Source organism: Melanerpes formicivorus, unplaced genomic scaffold (genome assembly GCF_026170545.1).
Source record: "Melanerpes formicivorus ecotype bairdi unplaced genomic scaffold, bMelFor1.0.p_v2 SCAF_162, whole genome shotgun sequence".
Taxonomy (NCBI): Eukaryota; Metazoa; Chordata; class Aves; order Piciformes; family Picidae; genus Melanerpes; species Melanerpes formicivorus.
This window is the reverse complement of record NW_027142514.1, coordinates 639820-649676: the sequence shown is the minus strand read 5'-3', so window position 1 is coordinate 649676 and position 9857 is coordinate 639820. Positions and strand designations below refer to the sequence as shown.

The 9857-nt window shown below is 58.3% G+C and overlaps 2 protein-coding genes across 2 annotated transcripts; one reads left to right on the top strand and one right to left on the bottom strand.

Moving 5' to 3' along the window:
* The first annotated feature begins 786 nt into the window (after nucleotides 1-786).
* Nucleotides 787-1859, top strand: LOC137457165 (protein rtoA-like). Its single transcript, XM_068168980.1, has 2 exons — nucleotides 787-830; nucleotides 1202-1859. The coding sequence occupies exons 1-2, from the start codon at nucleotides 787-789 to the stop codon at nucleotides 1857-1859; spliced, it is 702 nt and encodes a 233-aa protein (XP_068025081.1).
* Nucleotides 1860-2343: 484 nt separating this feature from the next.
* Nucleotides 2344-8175, bottom strand: ATP6V1G1 (ATPase H+ transporting V1 subunit G1). Its single transcript, XM_068168968.1, has 3 exons — nucleotides 8032-8175; nucleotides 4896-4996; nucleotides 2344-3218 (listed from the first exon to the last, which is right to left on the bottom strand). The coding sequence occupies exons 1-3, from the start codon at nucleotides 8111-8113 to the stop codon at nucleotides 3045-3047; spliced, it is 357 nt and encodes a 118-aa protein (XP_068025069.1). The 5' UTR covers nucleotides 8114-8175; the 3' UTR covers nucleotides 2344-3044.
* Nucleotides 8176-9857: the final 1682 nt, after the last annotated feature.

Sequence of the window (9857 nt, the reverse complement as noted above, 5' to 3'; positions counted from 1 at the left end):
GAGGTTCTTAAAGGTCGTTTCCATCCTAAAGGAATCTATGGGTGACAGGTTGGACTTGATGATCCTTGAGGTCTTTTCCACCCTTATTGATTCTATGCCTTAATATCCTGCTGGTGAGAGGAAGAAGAGGAAACCACTGAAAGATGGTACTGCCTCCAGTTCTGGAGCCCCTATTACAAGAGGGATGTGGAGGTGCTGGAACGTGTCCAGAGCAGGGCCAGGAGGATGATCAGAGGGCTGGAGCACCTCTCCTATGAGGGCAGACTGAAGGAGTTGGGGCTGTTCAGTCTGCAGAAGAGAAGGCTCCAAGGTGACCTAATTGTGGCCTTCCAGTATCTGAAGGGGGCCTACAGGAAGGCTGGGGAAGGACTGCTCAGGATCTCAGGTAGTGATAGGACTAGGGGGAATGGAATGAAGCTGGAGGTGGGGAGATTCAGGCTAGATGTGAGGAGGAGGTTCTTCACCATGAGAGTGGTGAGACCCTGGAATGGGTTGTCCAGGGAGGTGGTCGAGGCCCCGTCCCTGGGGGTGTTTAAGAGCAGGCTGGATGAGGCTCTGGGCAGCCTGATCTAGTGTGGGGTGTCCCTGCCCATGGCAGGGGGGTTGGAACTAGATGATCCTTGTGGTCCCTTCCAACCCTGAATGAAACTATGAAACTATGAAACTATGAAGCCTCTTGATACATTCCTGGATGCTTCAGCTTGAAGAGTGTGAAAACAATGCCCAGACAGCCCCAGCACCTTTGTCTCCCAGTTCCTGTGGCAGCAGGATGCTGCAGGATACAGCATGACCTTGGTACAAGCAAGCAGTGACCAGTGCTTGACTAGAGGGTAAATACTGCACAGCACTTGGCTATCAAAGTATTCTAGTGAGCTGGCAACGTTCTGTTGCCCCTAATGGTCAGAGGAACATTTGTTCTGAAGGGCTTTGAAATGATCTGGCAGGTAAAGCACCAGACTGGAGCCAAGAGGAGGAGCTGGGTAATGGGGTTTTAACTTACCTGCTGTGACCTTCAGACATTTGCTGCAGCTCTAACTCTGTATCAGTACTTGAGGCTTTCCCTTCAGAGCGCAGGCTCCCAAGCAACACAGTGAGACCGGCCAGCACTCTCAGAACAAGTTAGCAGGAACAAGAAGTGTGAGCAGCACCACAGAGGTGATTCTGCCCCTCTGGTCTGCTCTCACGAGACCCCCACCTGCAGTACTGCCAGCAGCCGTGGCGCCTCCAGCGCCGCCGGCAGCCATGGAGCCTCCAACACCGCCTCCAGCACCGCCGGCAGCCGTGGAGCCTCCGACACCGCCTCCAGCGCCGCCGGCAGCCATGGAGCCTCCAACACCGCCTCCAGCGCCGCCGGCAGCCGTGGAGCCTCCGACACCGCCTCCAGCACCGCCGGCAGCCGTGGAGCCTCCAACACCGCCTCCAGCGCCGCCGGCAGCCGTGGCGCCTCCAACACTGCCTCCAACGCCGCCGGCAGCCATGGTACCTCCAGCGCCGCTGGCAGCCGTGTGGCCTCCAACGACGCCTCCAACACCACCGGCAGCCGTGGCGCGCCCAGCACCGCCTCCAATACTGCCAGTAGCTGTGGCGCCTCCAACACTGCCAGCAGCTGTGGAGTCTCCAACACTGCCTCCAACACCGCCAGCAGCCGTGGAGCCTCCAACACCGCCAGCAGCTGTGGCGCCTCCAACACCGCCTCCAACATCGCCGGCAGCCGTGGCGCCTCCAGCGCCGCCTCCAACGCCGCCGGCAGCCGTGGCGCCTCCAACACCGCCTCCAACGCCGCCGGCAGCCGTGGCGCCTCCAACACCACCTCCAACGCCGCAGTCACTTGTGGCACCTCCAACATAAGAAGGCCATGAAACTCTTGGAGCAGGGCAAGAGGAGGCCATGAAGATCATCAGAGGGCTGAAGCACCTCCTCTGTGGGGACAGGCTGAGAGCTGGGGTTGCTTCAGCCTGGAGAAGGCTCAAAGGAGACCTTATACACAGCCTTCCAGTAACTGAAGGGGGCTACAAGAAAGTTGGGGAGGGACTTCTGACAAAGGCTTATAGTGATAGGATGAGAGGCAATGGCTTTGATCCAGAAGGGGGGAGATTGAGACTGGATATTAGGAAGAAATTCTTGACAGTAAGGGTGGTGAGACACTGGAACAGGCTGCCCAGGGAGGTTGTGGATGCTCCCTCCCTGAAGGTGTTCAAGGCCAGACTGGATGAAGCCTTGAACAACCTGGGATGGTGGGAGGTGTCCCTGCCAATGGCAGTAGAGCTGGAGCTAGATGATTTTCCAGGTGTTTTCCAACTCAAACCATCCTCTGATCCTATGAACAAGAAGGCTGATCAAAGATTGGAGTTAAAGAAGTGTTTTACTTTCAAGTGTCACAGTGCCAGACTTGCAACTCAAGCTAACAGCAGAACATACAGAGAAACTTCAATACAGAGGAACTCAAGCACCTGGAAAGCATCAGCCAGCACTGTACAGCCAGAGAAGAACTCTGAGGAGGTTTAACCCCTGTACAAAGGTTAACAACACACTGAAAAATGCAGTTGGGTCAGGAACACAGCTCCACAGGCCCATTACTGCCACAGGCTGTGCTGGGGAACCCCAGCCTGGGGGAGGGCTGCAAGAGCCCTGCTTCAGGATGGGTATAACCCAGCAGAGAGGCTCTCCCTCTCAACCAGGCCAGCAACTCTCCCTCTGTCCCACTTCACAGGGGAAAGCCTCTCCCTCAACACCACCCAGGGGAAAGCCTCTCCCCCAACACCACCCAGGGGAAAGCCTATCCCCCAACACCACCCAGAGGCAAGGAGAGCAGCAATGAGCCCATGTGAATATATACAGCACAGATCTGAGACAGGGCCACCGGCCAGCTGTGAATCCACGTCAAGAGAGGAACTCTGATGAGACACTGATGACCTACAACTCACTGAAATAACTGAACACATGTAGAAGAGGAGCAAGGAGGGGATGGCTGAGAGCTGCACGTGCCACCTGGGGCCGAGGTGGCGCTGCCAGGCGTTTCCAGGGGGCAGCCCCTGCGGCCCCCGCTAGCCGTTGATGCGGTAGTTGACGTGGATCTCGGGCTTGATGTCGCACACCAGCGACAGCAGCTGGGACAGCACCACCTCACGGTTCCTCTGGAAGTTCTGCTGGATCACACTCATCTTCTCCTGGGTCTCCTTCTCCACTTCAGTGGTGCAGCTGCCATGAGATCCAAGTGCCTGAAGAGAATAGAAGTGACCAGGTTGGAAAAGACTTCAGAGATCATCGAGTCCAACCTACCACCCAGCACCATCTGATCAACTCAACTATGGCTCCAAGTGCCACAGAGTCACCAAGGTTGGAAGAGACCTCAAAGATCATCGAGTCCGACCTGTCACCAGAGACCTCATGACTAGACCATGGCACCAAGTGCCACATCCAGTCCCCTCCTGAACACCTCCAGGGATGGTGACTCCACCACCTCCCTGGGCAGCACATCCCAATGGACAATCTCTCTTGCTGGGAAGAACTTTCTCCTCACCTCCAGCCTAAACTTCCCCTGGCACAGCTTGAAACGCTGTCCTCTTGTTCTGCTGCTGCTTGCCTGGGAGAAGAGACCAACCCCCACCTGGCTACAACCTCCCTGCAGGGAGTTGGAGAGAGCAAGAAGGTCTCCCCTGAGCCTCCTCTTCTCCAGGCTAAGCAACCCCAGCTCCCTCAGCCTCTCCTCACAGGGCTGTGCTCCAGACCCCTCCCCAGCTTTGTTGCCCTCCTCTGGACATGTTTCAGCAGCAAAGGAAGGAGAAAAGCTCAGGTGAGAGGTGGTTTGGCAAAGACAAGGCTGTAGCTGGCTCTGTGTTTTGTTCTTCTGGAGTGCCTCACTACACACCTCCACCACTCCTCTGTGCTGAAGGAAGTGCACTTAACAAAAATACATCCAGGATACAGTTGGCATCATAGATTCATAGAATGGTTTGGGTTCAGAGGGACCTTCAAAATCATCTAGTTCTGATCCCCCTGCCATGGGCAGGGACATCTCCCACCAGCCCAGGGTTACCCAGGAAGGTGGTGGAGTCACCATCCCTGGAGGTGTTCAAGAGGGGATTGGATGTGGCACTTGGAGCCATGGTTTAGTTGTCAGGAGGTGTTGGGTGACAGGTTGGACTTGATGATCTCTGAGGGCTTTTCCACCCTTATTGATTCTATGATTCTACAAGGCCAGTGGTCTCTACCACATCAGCATCATAGAACCCAACCTGCCACAGGAGGAATGAGTTTGGTCTTTCCTTGATGCTGCTGCGCACAGCAGGTCCAGGGAGGCTGCCACCCATCAGGGCACCAGCCAGTACGTGAGCTCATTAAGCTAGTTCCCTGCCAGTCAATAGTTCTGGCTGTGGAGATGCAGTACACCATGCTCTGATTCACTGCCACGTGGCTGTGCCTCATGGGCAGGCAGCTAGGGAAGTACTGCTCCAGTGGCATGCTCCAGCTCCAGGGCCCCTCTCAGGGCAAGGAACCCCCAGCACAAGGCTGAGGGGCTGGGGAGGGACCAGCCTGCTCTAGGAATCAACCAGCAGGCTGGGGAGGGAGCAGGCTGCTCTAGAAACCAACCAGCAGGCTGGGGAGGGAGCAGGATGCTCTAGAAACCAACCAGCAGGCTGGGGAGGGAGCAGGATGCTCTAGAAACCAACCAGCAGGCTGGGGAGGGAGCAGGCTGCTCTAGGGAAACCATCAGGCTGAGGGGCTGGGGAGGTAAGAGAATGCTCTAGGGAAACCATCAGGCTGAGGGGCTGGGGAGGGAACAGACTGCACTAGGGACACCATCAGGCTGAGGGGCTGGGGAGGGAACAGACTGCACTAGGGAAACCATCAGGCTGAGGGGCTGGGGAGGGAAGAGCATGCTGTAGCAAACCAACCGCTGCCTCCTTGGCTTTGAACTCCTTCTCCCGCTGCAGGCGGTACTGCTCGATCTCCGCCTGGGCTTCTTCCTTGGCCTGCTTCAGCCTCCGATTCTTCCCTGTCCCCAAAAGAACAGCACCAATCAAAGAGAGAGAAAGCAGCAGGAGCATGGTTCCCCCAGGCTCTCCAGATGCTTGACCCACAGCAATCACCACAGCCTTTGCTCCTGCCCCAGGAGACCCCAGCAGGGCCCCCGCAGCTCCTGCGGCTCTGCGGTGTTGGCCAGCCGCGAGGAGCCCGAGGTTGCCCCCTGGGTCACCAAGCCATCACCATGCTCACCCTGCAACGAGCTCCCACCTGTGAGATCAACAAACAGGGACACATGGCACTCCAGGACAGGGTTTAGTGGCCATAATGGTGTTGGGGTGATGGTTGGGCTTGATCTCAGAGCCCTTTCCCAGCCTTCCTCTGCCTCCCTCTCTCTCTCTCAGAGCCCTTTCCCAGCCTTCCTCTGCCTCCCTCTCTCTCTCAGAGCCCTTTCCCAGCCTTCCTCTGCCTCTCTCTCTCTCTCAGAGCCCCTTCCCAGCCTTCCTCTGCCTCCCTCTCTCTCTCAGAGCCCTTTCCCAGCCTTCCTCTGCCTCCCTCTCTCTCTCAGAGCCCTTTCCCAGCCTTCCTCTGCCTCCCTCTCTCTCTCAGAGCCCTTTCCCAGCCTTCCTCTGCCTCCCTCTCTCTCTCAGAGCCCTTTCCCAGCCTTCCTCTGCCTCCCTCTCTCTCTCAGAGCCCTTTCCCAGCCTTCCTCTGCCTCCCTCTCTCTCTCAGAGCCCTTTCCCAGCCTTCCTCTGCCTCCCTCTCTCTCTCAGAGCCCTTTCCCAGCCTTCCTCTGCCTCCCTCTCTCTCTCAGAGCCCTTTCCCAGCCTTCCTCTGCCTCTCTCTCAGAGCCCTTTCCCAGCCTTCCTCTGCCTCTCTCTCAGAGCCCTTTCCCAGCCTTCCTCTGCCTCCCTCTCTCTCTCAGAGCCCTTTCCCAGCCTTCCTCTGCCTCCCTCACTCTCTCAGAGCCCTTTCCCAGCCTTCCTCTGCCTCTCTCTCTCTCTCAGAGCCCTTTCCCAGCCTTCCTCTGCCTCCCTCTCTCTCAGAGCCCTTTCCCAGCCTTCCTCTGCCTCCCTCTCTCTCTCAGAGCCCCTTCCCAGCCTTCCTCTGCCTCCCTCTCTCTCTCAGAGCCCCTTCCCAGCCTTTCTCTGCCTCCCTCTCTCTCTCAGAGCCCTTTCCCAGCCTTCCTCTGCCTCCCTCTCTCTCTCAGAGCCCTTTCCCAGCCTTCCTCTGCCTCCCTCTCTCTCTCAGAGCCTTTTCCCAGCCTTCCTCTGCCTCCCTCTCTCTCTCAGAGCCCTTTCCCAGCCTTCCTCATGATCCTCTAGGCCAGTTGATGCATTAGGCAACCCATGGGTCTGGCCTTGCTCCTATCAGTGTGCAGGATCCTTGAGTGATGCCAAAGAGGACAGCAGAAAGAACTCTCCTCAGTTTTGCCTGAGGCCATTTGTGCAACCCACAGCAAAGGCTGCATCAGCTTCCCCGCTGGGACTTTCCACCACATCTTTCCTACCACCACAGCAAGATACAATCACCCCATTCTCCTGGCAGTCAAGGGGTAGAGCTTCAAGACAGTGTGAATTCTTTAACTGAAGCTGCCCTATCACCAGTGGTGTGCCCCAAGGATCAGTGCTGGGCCCCAGGCTCTTTAATAGCTTTACTGATGACCTGGGGAAGGGCATTGAGTCCATCAGCAGTAAATGTGCAGGTGACACCAACTGGGGGCAGGAGTTGAGCTGTTAGAGGGTTGAAGAGCTCTGCAGAGGGACCTTGCCAGGCTGGACAGATGGGCAGAGGCCAAGGGCAGGAGACTGAACACATCCAAGTGCCAGGTTCTGCACATTGGCCACAGCAACCCCAGGCAGTGCTACAGGCTGGGGGCAGAGTGGCTGAGAGCAGCCAGGCAGAGAGGGACCTGGGGGTAGTGGTTGACAGTAGCCGAACATAAAGCAGCAGTGTGCCCAGGTGGCCAAGAAGGCCAAGGGCATCCTGGCCTGCATCAGCAAGAGTGTGGCCAGCAGGAGCAGGGAAGTCCTTGTGCCCTGTGCTCAGCACTGCTTAGGCCACACCTTGAGTCCTGTGTCCAGTTCTGGGCTCCTCAGGTTAGGAAAGATGTTGAGGTGCTGGAAGGTGTCCAGAGAAGGGCAAGAAAGCTGGGGAGGGGTCTGGAGCACAGCCCTGTGAGGAGAGGCTGAGGGAGCTGGGGTTGCTTAGCCTGGAGAAGAGGAGGCTCAGGGGAGACCTTCTTGCTCTCCACAACTCCCTGAAGGGAGGTTGTAGCCAGGTGGGGGTTGGTCTCTTCTGCCAGGCAAGCAGCAGCAGAACAAGAGGACACAGTCTCAAGCTGTGCCAGGGGAGGTTTAGGCTGGCTGTTAGGAAGAAGATCATCCCAGCAAGAGAGCTTGGCCATTGGGATGTGCTGCCCAGGGAGGTGGTGGAGTCACCATCCCTGGAGGTGTTTAGGAGGAGACTGGACGGGGTGCTTGGTGCCATTGTTTAGTTGATCAGATGGAGTGGGGTGATAGGTTGGGCTTGATGATCTCTGAGGTCTCTTCCAACCTGGTTTACTCTATTCTATTCCAAAATCATGCTTGAACGAGAAGCAATTCCTCACCGGGGGGAGGAGGGATGGGGGGGAGAGGATCTCTGCCACCAGACTTTCCCTCACTCCACAGAAAAACCTCCCTCAGCCCCACAAGAGCTAGCTCTCCGCTCAGGAGAATACCTAACCATCTGTTTTCATCCAGCAGAAAACAAATGAAAAGCAGGAGAGATGCAAGAAGCACAAACCCCCACCCCCACCCCCTTCTCTCCTCCCGGCTTGAAGGGAGGAAAGGCCTTGAAGGCCGCGGGTTTGACGGGACCATCGCTGTGCTTCAGGACTCGCTGTCCTGCTCCAAAAAGCTCTCCAAGCCTTTCCAGTCCCCATCGCCTACCCCTACCCAGAGGCCTTCCCCCATCGAGGCGGCCGCGGCGGGCTTAGGGCGTGCCGGGCACCCCGGACGACCCCCCGGGGTCGTCCAGGGTGCCCGGCACGGCCTAAGCCCGCCGCGGCCGCCCTATACTCACGTTTTCGAGCCTCGGCCACCTTCTCTGCCGCCCGTTTCTCGGCCTGCAGCAGCTGCTGGATGCCTTGCGACTGGCTCGCCATGGCGGAGCCTTCCTACCGGGTGCCTTCCGCTCAGCGCCGGCAGCGTCACCGCGTTAGGGTAAGCCCCGCCTCGGCCCCGCCTCCGCCGGCACGGCCCCGCCCCCGCCGGACCGGCCCCGCAGCTGTCGGCCTGGCCTGGCCCCGCCCCCGCCGGCCCGGCCCCGCCCCCGCCGGCCCGGCCCCGCATCTGTCGGCCTGGCCCGGCCCCGCCTCCGCCGGCCCGGCCCCGCCCCCGCCGGCCCGGCCCCGCATCTGTCGGCTTGGCCTGGCCCCGCCCCCGCCGGCTCGGCCCCGCCCCCGTCGCCCCAGCCCCGCCCCCGCCGGCAGGGTTCCGAGCGAGGAGGTGGTTTTAACCCATTGGGTGTGGGATAATAGAGTGGTTTGGGTTGAAAGGGAGCTTTAAAGGTCAGGAGGACCAAACCCCTCTGCAGTCAGCCGGGGCATCTGCGGCTAAAGCAGTCTGGAGAGGAGAAGGCTCCCAGGAGACCTTGTAGTGGCCTTCCAGTATCTGAAGGGGGATGCAGGAAAGCTGGGGAGGGACTTTGTAGGGTGTTAGGGAGGGATAGGGCTGGGGGGAATGGAACAAAACTAAACTGAGATTGGATGTTAGGAAGAAGTTGTTCCCCACGAGGGTGGTGAGAGACTGGCACAGGTTGCCCAGGGAGGTGGTGGAAGCCTCATCCCAGGAGGTGTTTGCAGCCAGGCTGGATGTGGCTGTGAGCAACCTGCTGTAGTGTGAGGTGTCTCTGGCCACGGAACTGGTTGATCCCTTCCAACCCTGACAATTCTGTGATTCTATGATAAGGCAGACTGCTCAGAGCTCCAAACAACCTGACCTGGAACAGTTCCAGGGATGGGGCAGCTACTACTTAGTATCATAGTATCAGTCAGGGTTGGAAGGGACCACAAGGATCATCCAGTTGCAACCCCCCTGCCATGGGCAGGGACACCCCACACTAGATCAGCCTGCCCAGAGCCTCATCCAGCCTGGCCTTAAACACCTCCAGGGACAGGGCCTCAACCACCTCCCTGGACAACCCATTCCAGGGCTGCACCACTCTCATGGGGAAGAACTTCCTCCTCACCTCCAGCCTGAATCTCCCCACCTCCAGCTTCATTCCATTCCCCCTAGTCCTCTCACTACCTGAGATCCTAAGAAGTCCCTCCCCAGCCTTCCTGTAGGCCCCTTCAGATACTGGAAGGCCACTTCCCTGGACAGCCTGGGACAAGGTCTCACCACCCTCAGTGTAAAAGATTTCATCCTTCTATCTTGTCTAGATCTGCTTCATTTAGTTTTCTAAACACCCAATGACAACAGGTTCAGGAGTCAAACCCCACATCCCATGTAACTGGGACCAAGCTTCACATGGAGGGGGTCTGGTGCTGACAGCAACCTGCATTGGTACTGCAAAGTGGACAAGAGGCAGCAATGTGCACTCCCAGCCCAGGGCCAGCTCTCTCCTGGGCTGATCTCCAGCAGTGTGGGCAGCAGGGCCAGGGAGGGGATTCTGCCCCTCTGCTGTGCTCTGCTGAGACCCCCCCTGCAGTGCTGGGGCAGCTCTGGAGCCCTCAGCACAGCCAGGGACCTGTTGGAGCAGGGCCAGAGGAGGCCACAGCAGTGCTGGCAGGGCTGGAAGCCCTCTGCTGTGAGGCCAGGCTGAGAGAGTTGGGGTTGTGCAGCCTGGAGGAGAGAAGGCTGCAGGGAGACCTTCTGGTGGCCTTGCAGTGCTTCAAGGGCTGAGCA

Bases quoted from the DNA above. Each gene is read 5' to 3' on its own strand.
- LOC137457165 (XM_068168980.1), top strand. From the start codon at position 787: ATGACCTTGGTACAAGCAAGCAGTGACCAGTGCTTGACTAGAGG. The intron at 831-1,201 runs GTAAATACTGCA...CCCCACCTGCAG, and splicing joins GACCAGTGCTTGACTAGAGG to TACTGCCAGCAGCCGTGGCG.
- ATP6V1G1 (XM_068168968.1), bottom strand. From the start codon at position 8,113: ATGGCGAGCCAGTCGCAAGGCATCCAGCAGCTGCTGCAGGCCGAGAAA. The intron at 4,997-8,031 runs GTGAGTATAGGG...TTTTGGGGACAG, and splicing joins GGTGGCCGAGGCTCGAAAAC to GGAAGAATCGGAGGCTGAAG. The intron at 3,219-4,895 runs GTTGGTTTGCTA...TATTCTCTTCAG, and splicing joins TCAAAGCCAAGGAGGCAGCG to GCACTTGGATCTCATGGCAG.